This window comes from Phoca vitulina, unplaced genomic scaffold (assembly GCF_004348235.1).
Source record: "Phoca vitulina isolate PV1807 unplaced genomic scaffold, GSC_HSeal_1.0 scaffold27, whole genome shotgun sequence".
NCBI lineage: Eukaryota > Metazoa > Chordata > Mammalia > Carnivora > Phocidae > Phoca > Phoca vitulina.
Genome location: NW_022589730.1, coordinates 24,484,106 through 24,511,748, shown reverse-complemented (window position 1 = coordinate 24,511,748; position 27,643 = coordinate 24,484,106). Strand labels below are relative to the sequence as shown.

The window sequence follows — 27,643 nt, the reverse complement described above, 5'->3', positions numbered from 1 at the left end:
TGACTTCTTAAATAAAAGCCTGAGAGCACAAACCATAAAGTCAAAAAATGCACTTAATTACATAAAAATTAAGGATTATTGCTCAACAAATGAAACCTTGGACAAAGGTAACAGGCAGATGAAGAACAAGAAACTCATCGAGAACTTTACAAACAACTCCTGCAAATGGCCAAGAAAAAAAAAACAAGAACTCCACTAGGAAAAAAGAGCAAAGTATATTAACAGTTTAAAACACTGTGATATCCCTTTCTGCCCTGGAAAATATAAAGTATTGGCAGGCATATGGTGATATATAAACCCTCACGTACTGCTGATGGGAATATTAACCAGAGCAGTCATCTTTAGAGAGCAACCTATGACCCAATATATGTATATATGCCAAAGAAAAACTCACAGAAACTGTTTGAGAACTGTGGTAGGCAAACTCTAAAATGACTCTCAATAATTCCTGCTTCCTGCTATTCATATGCCCTTGTGTACTGCCTCCCCTTGAGTGCAGGCTGAACCTAGTAACTCACCTCTGATAAACACAATAAAAGTGAGAGGATGCCACACTACCAGGTGGAGGTAAATTTACAAAATGACTATGGCTTGTGTTGGGCACCCTCTCTTGCCTTTCCTTTCTTTTTTTTCTTTTTTTTGCTTTCTCTGAAGGAAGCCAGATGTGAGCTGACATATGGAGAAGTCCACCTGACAAAGAACTAAAGGAGGCCTCCAATCAACAGCTAAAGAACTGAAGTCCAGTTTCCCTAGAGTAACTGAATCCTGACAACAGCAAGTGAGAAATCTAGAAAGCAGGTCCTCCCCTTCCTAGCTGAGGCTTCAGATGAGACCACAGCCTCAGCAATAAGCTCAACTACAACCTCAAGAGTCAGAGGCACCATGCCAGCTCTACCTCCTGATCCTAACAAACTGGGCATGAAGCCTACTTAAAAAAAATGCATGTACATAGAACATTTAGTTGCGCATATATATATATGGCATATATATATATATATAATGTATTAGACACACTTAAAATGGCTGTTGATGGGAAAGAAGAGAAGTAAGGAATGGGGATAAATGGGAATAAGTGAATGGATTAACACCAAATGCTGGGAGGGATGGGCCTCACATGAACCAGTCATGATAATGACCCTTGAAGTAATGACCCTTGAAGTGAAGTATGTGACTGACTCAATCCTATGCCTGATGTGTCCAAAATCAGGGACAGTGGGATGAAGGGGGGGGGGGGCATCAGAAGTTGGATGATGTACTGAAGTAGGAAATGCTTTAACTAATTCAAGAAACAAAGCATATGCAATAAACTGTTTCACTGAAACATTATGAGGACCTCAATGAAAACAGTGACAACAGGAATGGAAAAGAGCAATCACACTTGAATGACATGGAACAAAATAAAACTAATTGCACTCAGTGACAGACTGGATGCTTAAAGTAGGCAAAAAAGACTAAGACTAATCAAAAAAGACAGGTTTCTAGATTTAGAACTCAGAGACAGTGATATCAACCTAAATCAAGAACACTTTCTTTTTTCATGAATGGATGCTGAATTTGGTCAAACGCTTTTTCCACACTTACTGAGACAACACTCATATGGCTTTTCTAATTTATTCTGTCAATATAGCATATTATGTTGATTGAATTTTAAGTGTTAACCATATCACATTCTTCAGGTAAACCACACTTGGTTATGATGTACTATCCTTTTCATAAATTGCTGGATACAACTTACTAATTATTTTTTAAAGATTTTATTTATTTATTTATTTATTTATTTATTTATTTATTTGAGAGAGTGCTAGCATGAGCCGGAGGAGGGACAGAGGGAGAGGGACAGGCAGAGAATCTCAAGCAGACTCTGCGCTGAGCATGGAGCCTGACGGGCTCGATCTCATGACCCTGAGATCATGACCTGAGCTAAAACCAAGAGTTGGACACTTAACCAACTGAACCACCCAGGCACCCCAACTTACTAATTATTTTTAAAAGATTTTTCTCCTATACTTAATTACATAAAATTTTCTTTTTACGTAATTGTGAGGTTTTAATATCAGGGTTAAGCTAGCCTCACAAAACATGTTATCCCATCTACTTTTGAAACATACTTTATTGAAATATTTGCTTCATGACACAACGTTGAGCAAAGACAGCGGAACATTATGTATCATACGAATGAATATGCACGCAGATGTTAACAGGCAAAAAATTAAAAAAGCAATCCGGAGAGATGAGATTATAGGTGACTGTTTTTATTACTTTAAACTTTCTAAACGGGAAGGGTATGAAGACAATGAATGGGAGAAACATTTGCTCCAAACTGATTATCTCTACTGGGAAATTTCCAGTAGATAGTGATAGTTTGAGGATAGTATCTAACCTCATTTTGACCATGGGTCTTCTTAATGATTCCTCTCTCTCATGTCACTGTAAACAATCAAAGTAACAGAGATTGCAACTAGGGAAAAACAATCTAACATGAGTGTCTTAGTGCTTGTGGACCGCAATAACAAACTAACAGAGACTGGGTGGCTTATAAACAAAAGAAATCTATTCTCACAGGTCTGAAGGCTAGAAAGTCCAAGATCAAGGCACCTGCAGATTTCGTGTCTGATGAGAGCTGGCTTTCTGGTTCACAGACAGCGAGCATCTTTTTGTTGTGTTATCACATGGTGGAAGAGGGGCAAGGGAACTTTCCTGGGTATATTTTACAAGGGTACTAATCCCATTCATGAGGGCTTTGCCCTCATGACCTAACCATCCCCCCCACCCAAATACCATCACCTTGGAGGTTAGGTTTCCACATATGAATTTTGGGAGGACACAAACATTCAGATCATAGCAATAAGTTAGCCACACTTACTGTGTTAGGGCTCTCCAGAGAAACAGAATCCACAATATATGAAGAGATGTACTGTAAGGGATTGGCTCACACAATTAACGGAAGTTGAGAAGTTCCATTACAAGCTATCTGCAAGGGGGATGGGGGTGGAAAAGCCAGTGGTATAGTTCCCGTCCAAACCCAAAGGCCTGAGAACCAGAAAAACCCTGGTCTAAGTCTAAAGGCCCAAGAATCAGGAGCACCAGTGTCCGAGGACAGAAGATGGATGTCTCAGCTCGAGCAGGAGAGCAAATTCACCCTTCCTCCACCTCTGTGTTCTATTCATGCCCTCAACAGACTGGATGATCCCAGTACTGGTGAGTATGATCTTTCTGACAAAGTCTACCAATTCAGATGCTAATTGCTTCCAGAAACACACTCATGGACACACCCGAAATAATGAAATAATGTTTGACCTCTGGGCACCCCTCAGCTCAGTCAAGCTGTCACACAAAATTAACCATCACATTTGCCCATCAAAGATGTAAGTTCAACGTTTAAATACTGGCAGAGTGCGCAGTCACAGATTCAGTCTCATTAAAAGCATTTAGTCATTAAAGGCATTTAAACACTATTTGAAAGATTTTACACCGAGAAATGTTGTTCCTGCATAAGAAACAGACACTCACAGGCACCTCTAATTTTTAATAACCATAAAAAGCAAATACATATTTCAGTAAAAAAACTTTTTACTCAATATAAAGCTTAGTGGCATAGCACACAGCATTTGCGATTCTTATTCACAAAAGAGCCTATAACTATGAGCCAAAAACCAAGCTATCCCATATATCAACATACCATTTAATATGCATAAAAATATAAGATTTAGAGAAACAAAAAGAATGCCTAAAAAGAAGAGCATCTAGCATCTTTTTATGTGTGCACAGAATAAAAAGCAGCTCAAATATACTACAGTCACTCAGGGTTGATAATGACGGAGAATACAACGATCTCTCTTAGAAGAAATCTACTGCGGAGACGAGCAGGCATTTCTTATTTGTAAATAATTGTTAAACAAGTTAAAAATGGACTTCATCCATATGATACTAAAAGATAGTGAGATACACACATACTGTTGGAACAACTGTATAGCCTTCTGTAAGAAAAAGAACTTGAATCTATACCTCAGACCCTATACTAAAAGAAATCCCAAATATATCAGAAGTTTAAATCTCAAAGAAAAAAAAAAACCCTATGGGACAAGATGGAAGATTCTCTTATAACATGCTTTATAGAAGGCCTTTCCAACCATTCATTCCAAATATTCACTGAGCACTTACTTACCATATGCCAGGCCTCCTGGAGCTTATATTCTAGAGGGGCAGACAAATAAATATGCTATGTAATAAATTAAAAGGTTATAAGTGCTATGAAGAAAACAATGCATGAAGGTTGGATAAGGAGTACCTCGTTAAGGTGGAAGGGTAAGGAATAGTTATGCTAAACTGCTATGAAAATAGTCCAAAATTATGTTTTAAACCAGAGCAAAGTTCATTTCTCTGCCACTTAACAATCAGATAAAGCAGGATCTACTTAATAAAGTCATACAAAGGCCATGCTGGAAAGGAAGCTCTTCCCCCTTTGCATGTACTTCCAAGTTTGTTCCAGTTATCATTTCCCATCAGAGAGAAGGGAGAAAAATCACTCCAAGGCAAGTCACTTCTTTTTAAGTAACACAAAAGTTGTATATGTCACTTCCTCTGGTACACCCACATCTAGATCTAGCTGACAAACGAGCTTGAGAAACATCATCTTTACCTGGACAGCCTCTGCCCAGCTAAATTCTAATAAAGAGGAGGAGAATGAATTTGGGGGACCACTGACAATCGATCACAGGTGTGTTACAATTTTAAACAATAACACTCAACACGAAGTTGACATTTGAGCAAAGACTTCAAAGAAGTAAGGAGGCAAGGGGAAGAGTCTGCCAGGGAGAGGGACCGGCACATGCGGTCACAGGCTCTGAGCTGGGAACATTTTTATTTAAGGATATTTAGCATATTTAAGGAACACCAAAGAAGCCAATGGGGCTTCAATGAAATGTGCATGAAGGCAAGTAGTGAGAGAAAGGGCCAAAAAGGTCAACAATGAGCATAAAAGCCCATCCAGAAGGCCTAAAAACTGTAAAAGACAGATAAACTCAAATTCTTAAAAATAGTGTTTAAAAATTTATTATGGCAAAACAAAAGCATACTATAAGGAAATATGTCAAAAGGCAAATTTAGAAAAACATATACTTTAAATTCATGTCACAAAGGACTAAAATACAAAATGGGTCCTAGAAACAGATACAACAGAGGCTCCAATATGAAAATGAGCAAAGGATATGAGCAAAACAATGTTAACGACTCTAACGTCCAACAAGAAGGGAATGATTACGTATAATCTGATACTGACCTACCACAGGTCATAATGTTGTATTTTTTTTAGAAGAATGAGAAGGGATGTAGAAAATTAGATCGAGCTCACACACAAGGCTAATGGGAATGTAAAATGATGAAGCCGCCGAGGAAAGTTAAACACACAATTACCAGATGACTAGCAATTTTACTCTTAGATACATGCCCAGGGGAACAGAAAACGTAAGTCGACCCAAAATCTCGTACAGGAATGCTCGGAGCAGCATTATTTACAATGGCCAAAAAACAGAAACAACCCAAATGTTTACCAACTTATGAGCGGATAAACAAAATGTGGTATATACGTACAGTGGCATACTTCTCAGTAATAAAAGGGAATGAAGTCCTGGGACTTGCTACAACAGGGGTGAACCTTAAACTCATTGTGCTAAGTGAAAGCAGCCAGACATAAAAAACCACACAGTCTAGGATTCCATTCGTAGGAAATGTCCCAAAAGGGCAAATCCACAGAGACAGAAAGCACATTAGCGGTTACTACGGGCCGGACAGAGGGAGAAATGAGGAGTGGCTGCTCATGGGTACAAGGTTTCTCTGCGGGGTGATGAAGTTCTGAAATTCGATGGTCATGACAATTTCACAACTTTTGTGAATATACTATAAAAACCACCTAATGATATACTCTGAAAGGGTAAACTTTGGGGTATTTGACTATTCTCATAACAAAAATGAGAAAGCTCTTTAAATGCTTGTGTACAAAAGCTGCCAGGATAGACTGTCGAATGGACAAAGAGGAAAGTTCAAAACAGTACGTACGATTTCCCAGCTTTTGTGTGAATGCAGGGAGAAATAAGAATCTGTGTTCATAACTGCATCTACATTGCATGAACATCCTCAGGAAGGATACATAAGAGACTAAGCACAGTGGTTACTTATGGAAGCAAATGGGACAGCTGGAGATGGGGGACCAGAGTAGGCAGGAGACTGTTCATGTACACTTTTATGTGTTTGGATATTTAAGCAATATGCTCTAAAATTAAATTAATCAAGAACTAAAAATAGAAGACTGTCATAAATGTTAAAATTAAACTTTTCTTGACTCAAATCTGATGACATACTGAAATAAGAGCAAACAAAATTAAATCATATTGTGGTGTGCTGTAAAAGTCACTGATCCAAAATTAGGAGACCTAGGATCTGCTTCTCAGCTCTCCATTAAACTCACTCTGTTAATTTCAACAAATAATCCCTCTGGGTCTCAGTTTTCCTATTTTTAAATAAGTACATTGGGCAAGATGATCTCTAATGTCATTTCTTGTGTAACTTTCTATAATGCTCAAATAAAGGAATTCAAGGCAATTTTAGAGTTCTGTGAAAACAAAATTTAAAATGTATTAATTGGCCTATCCTAAGTGCCAAATAATCAGGGAAAAGAGCCAGACAGGCCAGTACTTGAAAGAAACCAAAATGCTACCATGCTGAGTGTGGTGGTTTTTAAAAGATGAAAAATGTTTTAAGCCAACAGATCTTTCTTGTTTTAATGTCCTTGTATGATCTTCAGAAGATTTTCATCACACAATCGCCAAAACAAAGTAAACTTTAAAAAGCCAAAGTGTTGCTTTGGCTGCCATATTATCCCAAGAACTTTCCACCATCTGGGCTGGAAATGTCCTAAAACAAACTACTGTTGGAGCAAGTTATTAATTTCATGTGAAGAAAAAAAAAGACGGGCGCCTTGACCTTGTGCCGCTCTGCTAGGGCAGAATGGAACACTTGGATAAAGACAAAAGCCTTCATGAAATGGGTGTTAGTGTTGGCTAAGGACAAAGTCAACCAATAAGGAGGAAACAAACATCCTCTTCTGACTTACTATTGGGTAAGAAACCGGACAGTATGTAAATGGAACATAAGTTTAACAAAAACAACAGACAAGTTCAAAGGATTAAAACCAAAATTTAGAAATATCAGTGTTATGCCACCACAGAGTGTGAAAGTAAAACATGAGGGAAGACTAAAAAGTGGCAGAGTGTATTACAGATACGGTCAATGGTGGTGGTGGCTAGTTTTCAAAGATAACAAAATCAAAGGCATGGGAATACTTCTCATTTATAAAAGTCTTAACAGTGGAACAGAAAGTGCCTGCAGGTTAGGAGTCACAAACTCTGGATTCTGGTCTCAGAAAGGTTACTCATTAGCTTCATCAGCCACCTTACCTGTCAACTTCATTATATGTAAAAATCAAGGGGGTGGATCAAATAAACTCAAATATCCACTCCACGTTTTCCTGATTTCTCGAAGAACTAGTGCTCTACATATAACACTGCATCACATGCATCAATAAAATAGAGCCACATATCTTCCTGAGATAAAATAAAGGTCAACAAACAATATGAGTTTTTAAAGATAACCTTAAAAATGAAAAATTAAGATGGGTAAGAGGGATACATAATATAAAAAAAGATGAATACATAATAATAAAGCAAATATACCAAAATGGTTATATGAGTGTCCATAGTGCAGTCATGCCAAGTTAAAATGTTGCATTCATAAAAGAAACAATCAGAGAAAAAGAGCTCTCAGGAATTAAAAATGATTGCTAAACCTTCATCAAAAGTTAGAAATGGTTTTTGAATATACGAAGAGATGTTCAATCTCACCTGTAATGAGAAAATACATATAAGACACAATGGGGGCGCCTGGGTGGCTCAGTCGGTTAAGCATCTGCCTTCAGCTCAGGTCATGATCCCAGGGTGCTGGGATCGAGTCCCACATCGGGCTCCTTGCTCAGCGGGGAGCCTGCTTCTCCCTCTGCCTGCTCTGCCTGCCGTTCCCCCTGCTTGTGCGCATGTGTGCGCTGACAAAATCTTTAAAAAAAAAAAAGAATCACACTATTATTTCTATTTTTAACTTACAAAAAATTTTATACAATATTGGCAAGGGTCTGTTAAATGATTTTAGTGAGACTATAACTGGTATAATCTCTTTAGGGTTGGTGAGAATGCAAACTGGTGCAGCCACTCTGGAAAACAGCATGGAGGTTCCTCAAAAAGTTGAAAATAGAGCTACCCTACAACCTAGCAATTCCACTACTAGGTATTTATCCAAAGGATACAAAAATAGTGATTCGAAGGGGCACGTGCACTTATAGCAGCAATGTCCACAACAGCCAAAACATGGAAAGAGCCCAGATGCCCATCAACAGACGAATGGATAAAGAAGATGTGGTATATATATACAATGGAATGTTAGTCGGCCATCAAAAAGAATGAAATCTTGTTATTTGCAACAATGTGGACAGAACTAGAGGGTATATGCTTAGCAAAATAAGTCAGAGAAAGACAAAAACCAAATGATTTCACTCATCTGTGAAATTTAAGAAACAAAACAGATGAACATAGGGAAAGGGAAGGAAAAATAAAATAAGATAAAGACAGAGAGGGAGGCAAACCATAAGAGACTCTTAAATATACGGAACAAACTGAGGGTTGCTGGTGGGCGGCGGATGGGTATAATTGGGTGATGGGCATTAAGGAGGGCACTTGATGTAATGAGCACTGGGTGTTATATGCAACTGATGAATCACTAAATTCTACCCTTGAAACCAATACTACACTATATGTGAACTAACTTGAATTTAAATACAATTTTGAAAGAAAAAAATAATGATCTCTTAGGGAACAGGTTTTTTTTAAACCAAACATCATATTTTTATCAAATTTTAAAATGTACCCACTTCATACCAACTCTAAGATTTATATGATGGCTATATCTACATCTGCATGAAGTTAATTTATGTATATGTAGTATATCCCAACAATGAAATATTATTCAGTGCTAGAAAGATATGAACTATAAAGCCATGAACATGTAAGAAACTTAAATGCATATTGCTAACTAAACAAAGCCAATCTCAAAGGCTACAACTGTATGGTTCCAACTATCAGACAATCTGGAAAAGGCACAACTAAGGAGACAGTAGAAGATCAGTGGCAGCTGGGGTCGGGGGAGGGGATAAACAGGCAGAGCACAGAGGGCTTTTAGGGCAATGAAACTAGTCTTATGATACTCTAATGGTGGATACATGTCATTACCTATTTGTTAAAACCCATACAATGTACAACACACCAAGAGTGAGCCCTAATGGAAACCATGACTTTGGATGATAATGATGTGTCAGTGTGGGTTCCTCGACTGTAACATCATATCACCCTGGGGCAGGATGGTGAAGGAGGGGGGGGGTTGCTATACAACTGTGGGAACAGGAATTATACGGGAACTGCCCATACTTTCTGCTCAATTTTGCTGTGAACCTAAAACTGCTTTGAAAAATAAAGCCTACTAAGAAAAAGAAATAGTGTTATTTAGAAATATATTCAAAAGTATGATAAGGGTAAAGATTTATCTAAACCACCCTAACAGCTAAGAATCAAAAATGATTGTTTCTGGGGAGGAAAGAGATAAAAGGGATAGGACAAAGAACATTTGTTCTCATCATAAGCCCTTGGTGTTTGATTTTTTTCCAAAACCAACTGCACACATGTATTACCATTTAATACAATTGCAGCATCCGTATCAATGGCTAGTAAATATCTATTATGTAATATCGATTATATGTGAAAAGAATTTACTATGTAAAGAATTAACTCCTATAAGTGACACAAAAAATTAAAAAGAAAAAAATTAACTCTTTGCTGGTAGAATTAAAGTTTGCAATTATTAGTGTACTTTACTTCATTCATACTTTGCCATCCATGTATTAATAACAGCAAAAGAAAGTGACAAATGTATTCTGTACCAGTCTTGGTTTTGTAAGAGTAAAAATTCTTTGAAGGCAGAGTCAGTGTTTGCAGGGCCACCTGAGAATCCTGAAAACTGACCTTAGGAAAGGCACTTCCCTTCTCTCCACTTGAGTGACATCATATATAAAATCAAAGGGCTAGGATCAAGAAAAGCTGAATTCTAGTTTTAAAAATCCAATGCTCAGGTGCCTGGGCAGCTCAGTCGTTAAGCGTCTGCCTTCGGCTCAGGTCATGATCCAGGGTCCTGGGATCGAGCCCCACATCGGGCTCCCTGCTCTGCGGGAAGCCTGCTTCTCCCTCTGCCTGCCGCTCCCCCTGCTTGTGCTCTCTCTCTCTCTGTCAAATAAATAAAATCTTTAAAAAAAATCCAATGCTCATCTGGCTCTAAATGGCCCATAACCTGCAAGGAAATACGCAAACACAGGCAACATGACAGCCAGGACCCCAGACTCTGCTTTTGCTGCTGCTAATCTTTCTGTCACACCTAATGCCGGGCTAGCACCAGTCCTCCTGAGCAGCCAGGCACTACAGAAACTTCCTCCAGTTCCCAGATGATTCAGCCTTGTTCTTTTGAATCTCACAAGCCCCGTGTCCTATGCCTACTATACTTGTTAGGGAGCTAGTGCTACCCCTTTTTACTGAGAAGTTTAAAATGGGAAAATTAACTCCGAAAGCAAACATATTCAATGTTTTTGAGTACTTAGTATGTGTAACACAATACACTTTTATAATCCTAAAGCATTTGACAATTTACAAAAGCATCTTCAAGTGCATTGCTTGGGTCCCCAACACAATCATAAGCAACACAGGAGGCCGTGAGAACACCAGACAGAGGATGAGATGCTCCCTCTCGGCCGCCGGCCGTTCTACTGCATTAAAGGACATGATGTCTGGCCTGGCTGTCCCTCCAACAGCTACACGAGTTGGTCTCCAAACTCAGGGACTTCAATTTCCTTATCTAAAATACTGAACAGCTAGGGCGCCTGGGTGGCTCAGTTGGTTAAGCGACTGCCTTCGGCTCAGGTCATGATCCTGGAGTCCCTGGATCGAGTCCCGCATCGGGCTCCCTGCTCGGCAGGGAGCCTGCTTCTCCCTATGACCCTCACCCCTCTCATGTGCTCTCTCTCTCTCTCTCATTCTCTCTGTCTCAAATAAATAAATAAAATCTTTAAAAAAATAAAAAAAATAAAAAAAATAAAATAAAATACTGAACAGCTAAACTACACGTCTTCCAATGTCTCTTCCAAGTAATGATTCCTGGCCTATTGCCCCCAGTTGTAAAATGAGACCTGAGGCATGGAGTGACATTCCCGGTTAGTAGGAGAGCCAGGATTCAAGACCTATCTTCTGGATTCAGAACCACAGAGGTTTTTTTTCCTACTACAGAATATGTTCTACACTTCTTAACAATAATCAGTTACTCAATTATGAACAACCTGAGCACATAACTTATAAAATCAACATTATTTGTGGTACCGTATATATTTTGGTCAGACTTCAATAAACACGGTAAAGGTTTGCATATTTTTAAAAAATTTAACTGAGATTCCCCCCTCCTTGCCACACCAGAAATCAATTTTCAACCTAAAAAGCTATTGTGAACTTAATATATAATAGTATCTTGGCATATGGAAATGCTACCACCTTTAATTCAGTGCTGGTAATGACTTAAATACCTCACTGATTCAACCAGAAAGCTATACTAGATATTTCCCTTACAGCACCTAGAACTTAAATGCTGACTTGCTTTAGCCGCCCGCTCTGCTGAGGCTGCATTTGGAGAAGTGTTTAGGTATCAACATGCAGGGCTATAGAAAGGTATTTTCCCAACAGTTAAAGCCCTTCATTGCCAACCCAGGTCCCTTCAGTTCTTTCACTCTCCTCCATTAACTGTTCACGGCTTTTCACATTCTTGAACCACCTTCTCACGGTTAGCAACAGAAGTTTTCGATGTTCAGATTTTTCACAGTATATCATTGAAGCCAATATCATTAGTTTATGGGTCAAATAATAAATATCCATTTCCTATCATTTTATTACATTTCAGAAACTCTATGGACAACGCAAATCTCATAAATAAGATTCTTAATCAGTTCCATTCTTCCCCAAATACTTCCAGAATGGATTTTAGAGAAATAGCTCTAAAAATATATTCTTTTACATCTTAATAAACAGAGAACTCTAAACATAAACCGTTAGCCCTTCTAAAATTCAAGTCTCTGCCCCATCAAACAACACAGCTTGTCCATCCCTAATCTCCCACAACTCCTCTGCTCTGATCAAACTAATGCACTTGTGACTCTTCGGATACATTATTTGCACCCAAGAGGTCCTGAGCAGGCCCCTCTCTGGCTCTTCGCTGACCAGGTCACTACTAATCACTACAGCTCCAAATGACTTCAGCACTTAGGAGCTGTTTCTCCTCCTGGGCTATCTTTCTGTGTTTCTGTCCGTCTCTAAGCTCTTCAGAAGTCACACCTTTCTTTGTCCAGGGCCTAGTACACTAGAGACAAAGGCATGTTCCCAATACACGTTTTTCAGAATGAACTTAACAAAAGAGAGATTATTATATTGTGAAGGGGTAACGTGAGGACTGCTGAGCTATAAAGCTGACTGTCCCTAAACTACATGGCCCCGGACCACTCAGCATTTATAACTAATCTACCATTTCCTCAAATACTGTTATTTGGAAATATTTGAGGAAATATTTCCTCAGATATATGTTAGTTCTCAGTGTTTCTGCTTCTATAGCCCCTTTCTGCTTCTACTATCTATAAGACACCTAGTTTTTATATTACAATATACCAACTGCAAAGGGCTTTGAGCCACTGCATTTGCAATGGAATGTGCCTCAGCACAATACTTTGTTTCCATACAGACTAGATGATGGCAAACAAACAAAATGCTTTAAGCACACTGAACAGGTTGTGCCCCTACTATCTTACTCATTCAACAAATACTTGTGGAGAGTCTACCATGTGCCAGGCTAGCCTGAATACTAAGGACAGTGAGCAAAACAGATGCAGGCACAAGAGCAGTGCTTGTTTTCACAGAGGCTGCCTTCTAGTGATATTTGAGAAACACAAGCAAGAGAAATAACAGATAATCTGAAAAGCAGTGGTAATCGTAAAGACAAAAAACAAAGCGTGATGCAGAGAATGACAAGGGTGCTGCTATGTTCGGGTGGTCAGAGCAGCTGTTTCTAAGAAGCAGACCTCCTCTGAGCAGAAGAAAGTGACAAAGTCAGGACAGGAGCCATTCAGATATCTGAGGGGAGATATCTAAGGTGAAAGAAGAAGCGAGGGCAAAGGCCCTGGTGACGGGGACAGAAGTGGGTTGGTATCTTCCAAATTAGCATGAACCTGTGTGGCTGAAGCAGCAGGAGTGAGATGGACGAGGTCAGCAGGTAACATGAGTACCCCCTGTACTAGAGAGGTAGACAAAGTCACACTGCACAAATAGACACGCCTAGAAAAAGGCAGTAAAAGCAACCAATTAGGAATGTCTCAGTTTTATCAATATATAACTTTTATAAAAAAAAAAAAAAAGGTAAACATTCTGGGGCACCTGGGTGGCTCAGTCGGTTGAACATCCGACTCTTGGTTTCGGCTCAGGTCATGATCTCAGGGTCGTGGGATCGGGCCCCACGTCAGGCTCAGCACAGAGTCTGTTTGAGATTCTCTCTCCCTCTCGTGTTCTCTCTCTCTCTCTCACTCTCCCCCAAATAAATAAATAAATAAATAATCTTTTTTAAAAAAAGAAAAAGATAAACATTCTTATAAAATTATAACTGAAAAATCTGCAAATGAGGGCCAGGCTGAGAACTAAACAGTTGAGTTCACAGGTTGATAAGAACACATAAATGGATCTCAGAGGAGGAGGCTGCATGTCTGGCCTGGGGCCAGCAGAATGGCCCACTCCAAGCAGACCTCACAGGGACCTAGAGAAAGTGGTAGGACCTATGGTTGACAAGAGCATCACCATATACAGATAAGAGTGACGGCTTTCACAAAAACACCACCAAAGACAGGTAAAAAGACAAGTTAAAAGTTCTCAAAATAACTTCTACTTCATAATAAGACAGCATCACAAGCAAACCTAAGTATTGGGCCCATCAAACAATATAGCTCTGCTGCTGGGGGCCAACCGAAGCCCCACCACTGAGCTGAGTCACCGGGGTCTCATTCAGCCCCTCAACAGTAACACTGTGAGAACTGATCCATGTCACAAATTCTAAGTGTTGCGCTTTCAACTCTGGCATGCCAAACCATGTTCTTTGTATTACACTGGAAGATGTATGCTTCAATCAGACTTTGAAGATTAGTATCTCAGAGAATGAATATTTTATCATAAAAACACCCAACCTGTCTGAGAAGCAGGATCCACTAACTACTTAAAAGTCAAGCATTATTACAAGTGAATTCCTACAAATTCTGGAAGTTTATCTAAACTACTGCAGTTGACCCTGTACTCTTAATAACAAAGAATCATTTCAAACTTAGTGTATAGATCTCTAAGTATCTATCTATGCTCTTGGTAATCACTGGATTCCAATATTAATAGAATGATTTCACAGTCTCATAAGAGATGTTTAAGTGAGTTCTGAATTGCCCTCAGTGGCCACGAACGCTGCACTCCTCTTGCCATGCACCTGCTGATGCAGCACGGGCATGCCGATGTTAAACATGACAAGTCTACAGTGAGACTGATGATGGTCGGGAATGAGAGCATCCCCGCTTTTCAATTTCATGTTCCCCCTTAAGTCAGAAGCTGATCCACAACACTGCACTATGGTTATAGTACATGAAACATTTAAATAGTAATTTGGTTTCACATGGCAACTGTTACCAAGACAAACCTTCTTGTAGGATGGAGTTCCAAGAACATTAAATCATAAGAAATTGTTTCAGCAGCTGGTTAAAGCTGAGTGTACATAATACAAGACATCTGGTTGTCTGTGCATTTTCAGTTCATTTAAAAAGTATAAACACATTAAAACACTGAAATGTTTGATATATTACAACACTGGCTGCTTGCTCCTCAAGAGTGTTTAAGTGACTGGTCTATTCATTGTATTCAAGCCTTATTTACTAGCTAAAGAGATTTACTACTTCCATTCCCCTTAACTTCACCAAGACATTTTATTAACAAAGGAGGGGGGAAGAATGTACTCACTGAGGATATATACTAAACTGCTGGTATTTAGTAATGACATAAACATAACAGAGATGGAATTATTTTAAAAATTAAGGCAAGAACACACGAAGCATTGCACATACAATGGCAAGTAAATAGTAGACCATCTATGTGCTCCCCTTCCCACATTTGACCACATGTAACAGAAGCCTGACCATAGTGGCTTAACCAAAGTAAGTGTTTATTTTTTTTTTCACTTAAGAAGAAATCCAAAGATAAGTCGTCTAGGGCTGGTGTAATAGCGCCACAGTATCATTACTATCCCATGCTCCTGGGACCCTCTTTGCATGTGGCCCTCCTCTTCGTTTCAAGATGGTCCCAGCACTGCCTCCACATCTCAGGAAGGAAGAGAAGGGCAGCGGGCAAAAAAGCTGGAGGTACATGCTCCGCAAGCTCATGACTTCTGCTTACACAGCATTGGCCCAAACCATGTCACGGGGCCACATTTAGTTCCCGAGGTGCCCGAAAACTCAGCTGGGCACACACCGGTCCCCCAAACAATACTGGAGATGTGTTAGAAAGGTGAGAAAGGACATCAGAAATTCAAGTTAACCGTGTCTGCCACACGAGATCCACCTACATGGGACGTTTTCCCCTGTGCCCTTCCCCACCAGGTGATTCCTCCATTGCTTCAGCCCTGCCTTCCGGGCTGCACATCAGCAGACCAAGTTACCACAGGGTTTGGTGGTTCTCATTCCTAAATCTAGATTACAATTCTGGATGCTGCACTTATGCACAACAGAGGCCAGAGGCTGTCTTCTCACGAATACCTGGTCCTTCCTTTTTGGGCCACAGGCAAGCAGCACACGTCCAATGATATCCCCGTGTTCACGGAGATTCTGTCATGATCAATCTTAAACTCTTCTTCTTTATTCAAAAAATAATTCCTTTAGGGGCACCTGGCTGGCTCGGTCAGGAGAGCACATGACTCTTGATCTTGGGATTATTAAATGTGAGCCCCACGTTGGGTGTAGAGATTACTTAAAAATACAATCTTTAGGGGTGCCTGGGTGGCTCAGTCGTTAAGCGTCTGCCTTCGGCTCAGGTCATGATCCCAGGGTCCTGGGATCGAGCCCCGCATCGGGCTCCCTGCTTGGCAGGAAGCCTGCTTCTCCCTCTCGCACTCCCCCTGCTTGTGTTCCCTCTCTCCCTGTGTCTCTCTCTGTCAAATAAATAAATAAAATCTTAAAAAAAAAAAAATACAATCTTTAAAAAAAATAATAATTCCTTTAAAATATGCATTCTCAGTGGGTGATACCACCAAGAGAGTGAAAATTGATTTTTTAGGGGTGAAAAACTTCACAGACAGTATAATGATCTGTGGCCCTCCAAAGGGCCACAGTACATAAAGAGACATTCAGTGCATCTGGGGTATTCAAATTTCATTAGTGGGGAGAGGCAATTACAAAAATGTCTGAAAAGGCTCCAGAGAGACAAAAGTTGAGAGTAACTTCTTTAAAAGGAACATTTTATAGCATATAAGAATTGCGTTCAGCTGGAGTGACAGAAATCCAGTTCCAGGAAACAAATAAGGATCTATTTTTCTCACATGAGAAGTCTGGGGGGGAAGTGGCGAGGAGGCGCTGGTAGTAATGACTTTGGTTCAGCAGCTCAATGAAATCAAAGCAGAATTTTCTGTGGGTCTCTGGGCTCATGGTGCCAACAGGGCTACACAACTCCCAGTATGTTGACTACATTCCAGATAGCAGGAAAGAGGACTGTCAAGAACAAAAAGATACGCCTCCTAGCTGAGGCAGGTCCTCGTACCCAGAGGTTTTATTGGAAGATGTCCCCCTACATCTCAGGGCACCTAACTTCAAAAAAAACTGGAAATGGAAATCCAACCTCTCCAAAAGAGGTCAGAAATCAGGAAGTAAGGAAGAAGGAAGAGAATCCTGGGTGGCTAACAGCTGCCTCTACCACATATGGGTTAGATTCTCTTCCACCTGTTAAAAGACATCTGTAAGATATCACTACAGAGATTAATTCTGTGCCTATCATTTGCTCAATATTCCTAAAGAGTTTGATTAGGTTCTTCTTATAACATAAAATTCTTGTTTGATAATGCATAGTCAGAGTATAAATATTATTAAGCAAAAGATACAGAAGAACTCCACGGACAGACACAGAGGCATACGTAAAAGGCATACATAAAAATACAATACCAGGACCCACAAACTCTTTGACATGATCAATCGCCATTTTCAATATACAAAGAAGATAAAGCAAATCCTGGCTTGGCCCGAACTTACAGGAGCGGAATATCAGTGATTAACTGCATCAAACAACAGAGCAATTCTTCCAAAAGATCTTCAGAGTCAGAACCTGGTAAGACACACAAAAATTTTTTAACAAAATATAAACTAGAATAGAGTTTTTTAGAAGTTCGGTCTTCATTCCCTATGAGAATAACAACAGTTATTATCACATAAACTCAGACACTAATGTTGACCTCTAATAAAATCCAAACCACGAGCAAGTTAGTACATACTACAGTCTTCATCTAGTACAGGAATTCTGAACATAAGCTATTAATTATATAACTTTTAATGTGTCAAAGTCTCTTATGGTTCCTGTAGACCAGCAGTTTTCAAATCTCTTATTTTATACCGTGTTTTTTCAAATGAAATCTTATACTAAAGTAAAATAGACAAAAAAATCAAGCTGCCCTAGCTGCTTTGTTTGAATCAGTAGAATACCTGTACCTCTTTCCCCCAGTAAATATCTGATCAAACACTGGATCTCCCTGATGGGCCTCAAAGCACCTTTTCTGAACCTGTGGGGCTCCACAGATCACAGACTGAAACCCACTGAAAGGGTTTCCACCTCTTTACAAATAAAGAGCCAGAGGTAAAATGGCTTTCCCAAGTCACAGAGTAAGTGGCAATGGTAGGATGCAAATTAACATTCCTGTAGAAATGCTCCTCTCTCCCAAACTGCTCTAAGTGACCGTCTCATTTCCAAAGCCAACCAATTGCTCATGTTACTTCTGGCTTTGGACACTAACACCTACTCCTTCATGAAATTCTTCTTACCCTCAGTTCCTACAACACCTTGTTTCCAGTCTACTTCTTTTCTACTCATTCCCATGATCTGCCTCCTCAGAATATCTTTCAACTATTCGTATATTCCCCAGAGTTCCACCATTGGCTTTCTCCTCTTCCCACTCCCTCTGTCCTCCTTCACCAATCATTACTTATATACTGGTGATTCCTACAGTGACAGTTTTCCTCTTAGCCTCTCCAATGAACTCCTTCTTATCTTTATATCCAGTTGCCTACTGGCCATCTCCACCTAGATGCATCACTAGCACCTCAAACTCCAAATGCTCAAAACTGAACCCATCTTTCCCAATACTTGAAATCCACTTATTGCTTCTTTCTGCTTCCTTTTGGTGACCACATCAAGAACCCAGGGCCAAAGCCCAGACTACTCTCTCATATGCTTCTTTAACCAATCTCTGGGTCCACTCGATTGCACAGTCTACCTCTCTGATGTTTCCTCTTTTCTGCATACCTCATCATGCTTCTGTTCATTATGTCATCATCTCAGTTCAGTTAAACCAGCTTACTAAATTAAAACTCACTCCTGAACTTCTTTCAACCTTCCTAACTAGTATTCCTACATCCAGTCTTACTCCTCTCCAACCCAAACTCTAGACTGCTAATTAAGGGAGCTAACTAAACTCTCTTCTTCCCTCCCCTGGCTTACATCTTTTCAACTGCTTTAAGCTGAACACTAGGTATCAGAAAAAACTCAAGTGCTAAAGTACAGCATGCCAGACACTTGAAGACACAGACCCTGTACTCCCTTCTACCATGATCTCCCCTCCATTACTCACAATTTATATTCCAACAATATCCAGCTACCTGCTACATGCCATTTCATGCCTCCTCAATAACATTCCCTCCGCCGAGAATGCCCTCCAACAATAAAACCCTGACTTTTGAAAAAGCCAATCTTTATTTACCTGAATCATTCTCAGTCTTCCTCTCCATAAAACCCAACTCTCCTGCCTCACTCTGAAAAAAAAAATAATCATCTACAAAGCATCTTGCCTTGTACATGTCTTTCATTGTATACATAGGTTACATTATACCATAATTTCTGTCTATACGTGGGCAGGCCCCTTTTGGACTCTATCCTTTTTTTTTTTTAAGTAGGCTCAAAAACTAATGATGTAATGTGTGGTGATTAACATAACACAATAAAATAAAATTTACAAAATAAAGTAGGCTCCATGCCCAGCGTGGAGCCCAATGCAGGGCTTGAACTCATGACCCTGAGATCAAGACCTGAGTTGAGATCAAGAGTCGGATGCTTAACCCAGGCACCCCTGGACTCTGTACTTCTTGAGGATGATGACTGACAAAGAGCTTAACACATAACGTATACTCAAAACATGTTTGCCGAACCAAACCCAGGGTCTAGTACAAATCTAGTGGTTATTTCCAAAGCATCAAAGCACTTGGGAATTTCAAAGTTTAGCAATTCTTTTTTCTAGACCACAATATCACTTGGTATTCAGAAATTATGAAGAAATTCCTTCCTGCCTTGCCATAAATAGAACTGGCACAGTAACCCTCTGAGAGGTGAGTATAGAGCTTGAAGAAAATACTAAATCACACTGAAAGCACCAATCAAGGCTACAAAGAAAACATGGCAAAAATCAAGTTCAATAACTACATTAAATCATACTCTAGAAGTTCCTGGCTTAGCTCAACCAGTGAAGAAAATAAAATTTGGAAATAAGTAACATTGGTCTCTGAGACTACACAATAAAAAGTAGATGTAACTAAAATCCTTCTCATTGCCAAAGAGGTCCGACATAACCCAAGTGAGTCAATAACCTACTCCAAGTTGACCTGTTGGCATATAACATATACCTAGGACAAGCTTGCTGAAATGTCATTCCTTGGCTCATCCTACAGAATGCAGTGACCCAGACCCAAGTAAGGACATTTAAAATCATTCCTTGATTCCCTTAAGAACATTCCAGACCAAATCAGCAGGCCACTTTAACAGCATACCCCTGTTCAGCCATGTAGTCAGAAGTTTTTTAATTACAGAAAGTGAGGGAACAAACGCTAAGGACCCACAGATGGTTGGATTTTTTTCTCTCAGGGGTGTAAACACATCTCACCCTCAAATCTTAACACAGTGAAGAAGATTCTGTATTCTATTCCATGTGCTGTCTAAACCATGACTTCTGTCAAGATTCCAGCTTAGGTCAAATAAGGAATATATTCACAACTTTGTTATCAACTTAATAATGAAAATGATGATAAATATATTTCATACAAGTGAAATGTACCATTTCAAGGCTGAAACTCTAACAACAAAAGACAAGAATAGGGAATTTCCAGTTGAAATCTCAGACTTCTATTTACTAAAACAAAAACAACCCTACAGAATACCATATTCTTATTTCTGGGAATAATCTAGAAGTAAATAATTGTGTATCAAGTGAAGAGTGACAAGATTTGACTGCTTACCAGGTCTAACATTAAGCAAGTCACTCATAGTGCATTCTTTTCCAAGCAACGTTTATATTACTCAACTTTCATTTGAAGTCAAATATCTTCCTTAGCTCCAATAAAAACAAGTAAATATAAACTCATCTGCCAAAAATTAGAGTAACACTCATGCATTTCTCACAAAAAAAAGAATCTGAAAGGTCCTTGAAATCTTCAGGTCAGTGACAAAGTAAACTGAAGATCTTTGAGCAAAGGACTCTGAAGAGATTCAGTATGCTTACTGTGAAGTTTTAAACCCAGAGGTTTTCTCTCTTAAAGAGTTTTAAATTGCCTCTTATAGCTGCAGCCAAATATGCTCACACTTTCAATGTTCGCTTCTCTGAGATAATATTCATAGCTAACATTTACTGAGTACTCTACTCTTTGAGAGGCACTGTGCCAAGCATTTCATTCTTTATGTCACATTAATCCTGACAATAACTCTTAAGGAGTAGGTATGATCATCACCATCATGTTACAGATAAAGAAATCAAGGCTCAGAATGGTCAGGTTACTTACAATAAATGGCAGAGACTGGATTTGAACCCAAATCCAGACTCATAAAAAGAAAAAAAGAAAAAGACAGAAACCCTTACGAACTATTTTTAAAGAACTGTCCCGGGACGGTCGGTTAAGCGGCTGCCTTCAGCTCAGGTCATGATCTCAGGGTCCTGGGATCAAGCCCCGCATCGGGCTCCCTGCTCGGCGGGAAGCCTGCTTCTCCCTCTCCCCCTGCTTGTGTTCCCTCTCTCGCTGTGGTCTCTCTGTCAAATAAATACATAAAATCTTAAAAAAAAAAAAAAAAAAAAGACCTGTTCCTATACCAAGTTGGAAAAAATCCAGTCAGTCAACCCATGTTTCACTTAAGACCCTAAATACAAACCCCTGGTAAATGAATACTATGAGCCATCTGGGGGAGAGATACAAAATACCCCGTATTAGTTTACACATCAAGGCGGTATGTTGCACATTCATCAACACATACTGGAAGTCTTTGATTTAAATACCCAATTTAGAAATAACCTCTAACAATGAATATATATAAACTGTTATTATGAGTATTAATGCAGAACAAGGTCACTGAAATCTCACTCCTATATCTGGGGTTCTCCCGCTTTAAAGCCCTAACCCTGCTTCTCTGGTCCCTGTGAGTGACACTAGGGGAAGGAGCAAATGAAAGACCAGATGATATCCACAGTTCCTTACAACTCCAGTCACCTACATGTGAAACTGAGCTGTTCAGCACCCACTCATACCACACTCTCCCTAGGGAGGGAACCAGAGAAGACCAAGATCCTGCTGTAATCAAATACTTTCCACCAGAGTAGGAAGGGAAGGGAAAAGAGGGAGAAAAGAATAATGAAAAAAGCACTGATGGAAAACAAAGCAGCAGCCATATTAAAACACAGAGAGCTCATTGTTGTTTACTTTACATGCAGAAAGTCAAGCTGTTAGTTTCTAAATGCTGCTCAACTGTGCCAAATACAAGTATTAAAACATAATCAAGGGGCGCCTGGGTGGCTCAGTGGTTAAGCGTCTGCCTTTGGCTCAGGTCATGATCCCAGGGTCCTGGGATCAAGCCCCGCATCGGGCTCCCTGCTTGGCGGGAAGCCTGCTTCTCCCTCTCCCTCTCCCCCTGCTTGTGTTCCCTCTCTCGCTGTGTCTCTCTCTGTCAAATAAATAAATAAAATCTTTGAGAAAAAAAAAAAACATAATCAAGAAATAACAGAGCTATATTCCAAAAACAGGTTCCCCGAGTGCCTAAAAAGTTCAGAGCAAAACTGACTTAAGATGGAAGACACATGGGCGCCTGGGTGGCTCAGTTGGTTAAGCGACTGCCTTCGGCTCAGGTCATGATCCTGGAGTCCTGGGATCAAGTCCCGCATCGGGCTCCCTGCTCGGCGGGGAGTCTGCTTCTCCCTCTGACCCTCCTCCCTCTCATGCTCTCTGTCACTCATTCTCTCTCAAATAAATAAATAAATAAATCTTTAAAAAAAAAAAAAAAAAAAGATGGAAGACACATAAGCTAGATCATATTTACTATAAACATATTCAGAAAACCATGGTAGAGTCCATAATTGGCAGTTTTAATTGTGAAACTAATATTAGAATTATTCTAAAGTATTAAAAATCATATTTAAACTTCTAATGAGCAAAACTGAATATGTGTCTATAAAATAATCAAACTAAGGAAAAGCAGATGGACTCACTCTTTTCTAAAATGAAAATTGGTCTACATTGTAATGCATTACAGTATTTATAAAACTGTGTCCCACATATTCCAATAAAATCTGCAATAATTCCGGCTGTGCTATTATTGCAGTCAAATGGAAATGTTTCTAATTATACCGAAGGATAATACAGTCTTCCAGGTTCTATTATAAAATATGCCTTTTTTATTTCTAATTTGAGCACAGTATAAAAACTGCTGATAACAGAAGAGGGTAGAAAACAGTTTCATGGTACGTTGCAGAAAGTATGGAAATAGATTTTAGTAAGCAACTACTAACTATATAGAATATGTATGCCACAGGGTATTGTACTGTATAATACATACTTAGATTCTAGGCCAATTTAAAGTATTATCCTCTTAAATTCCAGTTTTATTATTTTTTTATTCAATTTATTTAAACTAAAGAAAAATAAATTTACCCACTTCTCCCACCCCCCCAACCTGTTCTCTGCATATATGAGTTCAATGTATGTATAATGGATTTGGCTTTCACATATAAGAGAGATCATATGGTATTTGTCTCTGACCTATTTCATTTAGCCTATGCCCTCGAGGTTCATCCACATTGTTGCAAATGGCAAGATTTCATTTTTTATAGCAGAATAATATTCCTGTGTGTGTGTGTGTGTGTGTGTGTGTGTGTGTGTGTGGTGTATACCACATCATCTTTATCCACTCATCCATCAATGGACACATAGGTTATTTCAGTATCTTGGGTATTATAAATAATGCTGAAATGAACATGAGGATAATATACATTTTTAAATTTTTAAATTTTTTTTAAAGATTTTATTTATTTATTTGACACAGAGAGAGATAGCGAGAGCAGGAACACAAGCAGGGGGAGTGGGAGAGGGAGAAGCAGGCTTCCTGCCAAGCAGGGAGCCCGATGTGGGGCTCGATCCCAGGACCCTGGGATCATGACCTGAGCCGAAGGCAGACACTTAACGACTGAGCCACCCAGGCGCTCTATATACATTTTTTTAAATTAGTGTTTTCCATTTTTTTCAAACAAATACCCAGAAATGGAATTGCTGGATCATATGGTAGTTCTACTTTTAACTTTTTTAAGGAACCTCCATACTGTTTTCCATAGCAGCTCACCAACAGTGCATTACAATCCCACCAACAGTGCACAAGGGTTCCCTTTTCTCCACGTCCTTGCCAACACTTGCTATTTCTAGTCTTTTTTGGTAACAGGCATTCCAACAGGTGTGAGGTGATATCTCATTGTGTTTTTGATTTGCATTTCTCTAATAATTAGTGATGTTGAGCATCTTTTCATGTACCTCTTGGCTGTTTTCTTCGGAAAAATGTCTATTCAGATCTTCTGCCCATTTGTAATCAGATTATTTTTCCCTATTGAGTTGTAGGAGTTATATATGTATATGTATTTGTGGTAGCACTAGGGTTTATTAAGCTGTTTAGTACAGGCACTGGGGCTTGCCCACGGTGCTCCTGATGTATAAAGCCTGGACTTTCTGCCAATTCTTCTTGAGCAATGACAACAGGAAACTGACAGCTGAATGGATGTTATATTTAAGCTCATCATCTGTAATCTTCATGCAGCCAACGGTCACCACCAGACACAGCACCTTCTCCATCTGGAATCTGATCATGGACTTTGCTTCATCCACTCTGGCCACCATGCTCTCACTGTGGGTCAGCAAGGAAGGGAACTTGCCAGTCTTATTCGGGCCTGGGCCAGGATTCGAGGGATCTGCTTCTTGGCCAGCTTCTTGACTAATTTTTCTTCTTGTTGAGTTTCTTCAGCGCCCCAATGTCCACGTGGGGAATATCCACAGCCCTGGCCTCATCAAGTGTTGCTGATCCCCCAAACACATACAGAGAACTTGAGGCTGGGAGTAGACTTAAGCCTGACAGTGCCGAGAAGCATTTGTCCTTCTGAGGGTCATTGTTCAAGCAGATCTGCAGCTCCACCATCTCCCAAAACTTCTGGCACTTGCACTGATTCCCATGCAGGACTTCCCGCACCAATTCATACAGGGGGTTGTGGGAAACTTTGCTGCTCACGGTGCCATGCACCGCAATAACCAGAAAAGAGGTTTAAACTGTTGAATCCTTAGGATTTTTGTTGTTGTTGTTAAGTAAGCTTTATGCCCAATGTGGGGCTTGAACTCATGACCCTGAGATCAAGAGTTGCATGCTCCATCGACTGAGCCAGTCAAGTGCTGAGTTATCTATTTTAGATATTAGCCCCTTATCAGATATATGATTTGAAAGTAACTTCTCCCATTCAATAGGCTGTTTTCATTTTCTTGATGATTTCTTTTGCTGTGCAGAAGCTTTTTAGTTTGATGTAGTCCCACTCGTTTATTTTTGCTTTTGGTGTCAGATTCAAAAAATCTTCTCCAAGACCTATAGCAGGAGGCTTACCACCTATGTTCTCTTCTAGCAATTTTATGGTTTCAGGTCCTACATTCAAGTCGTCAGTCCACTTTGAATTAATTTTTGTGTACAGTGTGAGATAGGGGTCCAGTTTCATTCTTTTGCATGCGGCTGTCCGATTTTCCCATCACTATTTATTGAAGAGACTGTCTTTTCTCCATTGTATATACTTGGCACCTTTGTCATAAACTAATTGGCCGCATATGCATGGGTTTATTTTTGGGCTCTCTGTTCTGTTCCTTTGATCTATATCTGCTTTAATGCCAATACCATACTGTTTCAATTACTATAGCTTTGTGATATAGTTTGAAATCAGAAAGCAAGCCTGCCAATAAAGTTTAACGATTTTGTTCCACTGATAACAGAAAAGAAAGGGAAAGAAAAGAGAGAAATATCAAAAAACAGTATCACCTATTGTAAGGCCAAGAAAATTCAGGAGGTGCCAGAAGCACTTTAATTTTTCTGCAAAGACAGATCACAAATCTTATCTGCAAAATATTTCAAAAGAATAAATCCATGCTTTCTTGAGTCCTTTCTAGCAATTGCTTTTTTTTTTTTGCATTACTGAACTAATGAAACTGTTAAATTTTATACTAAGACAAAAATAAACAAAACAGAAACAACTCATCTACCAACTTCAGGTTTACCTCTTGAGCTACATACAGCCTGCCCCAGGCCCTAAAGATTAGCTCAAGCAAAAATAAGAGAACAGCGAAACCGTGCTGCCTTGAGAGCCAAAGCACTTCGGCCATCTGAAAAAATTCAAAATTAGTTTCAAAAAAGGGAGTTTTACGTCTACTGCATTTAGTTAAATGACTACATCATGGATTTTGAAGGTACTTCCAGAGAGTCTCAAAAAGGTTTTCAGCCAGGGGCACCTGGGTGGCTCAGTCGGTTAAGTGTCTGCCTTTGGCTCAGGTCATGATCTCAGGGTCCTGGGATCAAGTCCTCAGCAGGGAGTCTGCTTCTCCCTCTGACCCTCCTCCCTCTCATGCTCTCTATCATTCTCTCTCTCTCTCTCAATAAATAAATAAAAATCTTTAAAAAAAATTAATAAAATAAAAACGTAAAAGGGTCTTCTGCCAGAGGAGAATGAAAAGGAAAGTAGATGGGACGCCTGCGTGGCTCAGTCAGTTAAGCAGCTGCCTTCGGCTCAGGTCATGATCCCAGCATCCTGGGATCAAGTCCCACATCGGGCTCCCTCTGCCTGCCGCTCCCCCGGCTTGTGCTTGCTCTCTCTGGCAAATAAATAAAATCTTAAAAACAAAAAAAAAGGAAAAGGAAAGGAGTTATATTAGAGAGGTATGATTATGGATTATTTTTTTGATTTCCATAAATGTTCTATCGTCTACCACTTTTTTCTCGTGTTGCTCTCTCAGAAGTTGGAGTTTTCTCCAGCAGTCAGGAGAACCAGGGTTCTCCACTTACTTGCCAGAAGGAGGCCAATGCTGACAGAAACCCTGTGTGCACAGGCACAGCCTGCCAAGCGGCGGCTCCCACCGCAAGGTTCGGAGCTGTATCACTGAGGGACACCCAAACATCAGTATCTCTACAGCTTTTTCCTGTTTTCAGTTCATTTTCTCCAGAAGAGTATGCAGGAACCTTCTGGAGGGAAGGGGAGGTAGTGGGTACAACCACAGTGCCAGCACTGAGAAGCCATGTCAAGATGCCTCACTCCTCCATTTGTAGCCTTTGCTCTTAGCCCTGTTCTCAGTACACCACCCCTCCACTGTGCCCCAGAGCTCCCGCACGAAGGCCCTCTTGGTTCAGCCTCTCAGAGAAGACATTCTAGTATTAACCGGGGAGGGGGTGGTCTCCTGACTGCGCACGGTGGTGCAGAAGAGCTGAGTGTCCAGCTGCTCCTTCATTCACTCCTCCCAGGTGTCTGCCTTCAGAGACACCTGGTACTTCCAATTCCTAAGCCTTTCCAGGGTTCTATGGCAAGAACTGGCTGTTTCCTGGAGTTCTCCGACCCTGAAGGCATTCAGCCTTCAGCTTTCACTGATCAGTTGAGTTCATCATTACTCAACTTTCCAACTTGAAAAATGTTATGAACATTGTGTTCCCCTTTCCTCCTCTTTAATAATAAATTCATGACTTTTTAAAAGTCCCTTTACTAATATTTTATTGGGGTTTCAGAAGAAAGCAAAGATAAGCATGTGGGTTCAATCCACTATGCTTGAGAGCAATTCCTACAAAATAAATTTTTTTTTTTTTTTTTTAAGATTTTATTTATTTGATAGAGAGAGACA

General features: G+C 39.8%; 1 protein-coding gene and 1 pseudogene across 5 annotated transcripts in view; both read right to left on the bottom strand.

The window, feature by feature from the left end:
* DYM (dymeclin) overlaps positions 1-27,643 on the bottom strand; it is a 419,774-nt gene that overhangs the window by 328,813 nt on the left and 63,318 nt on the right. For all 5 annotated transcript variants that reach the window (XM_032422734.1, XM_032422732.1, XM_032422736.1 and 2 more), the window contains exon 6: positions 17,486-17,558. In XM_032422734.1, coding sequence (XP_032278625.1) covers positions 17,486-17,558 — 73 coding nt within the window. The remainder of the gene's footprint in view (positions 1-17,485; positions 17,559-27,643) is intronic.
* Positions 24,325-25,043, bottom strand: LOC116643669 (annotated as a pseudogene).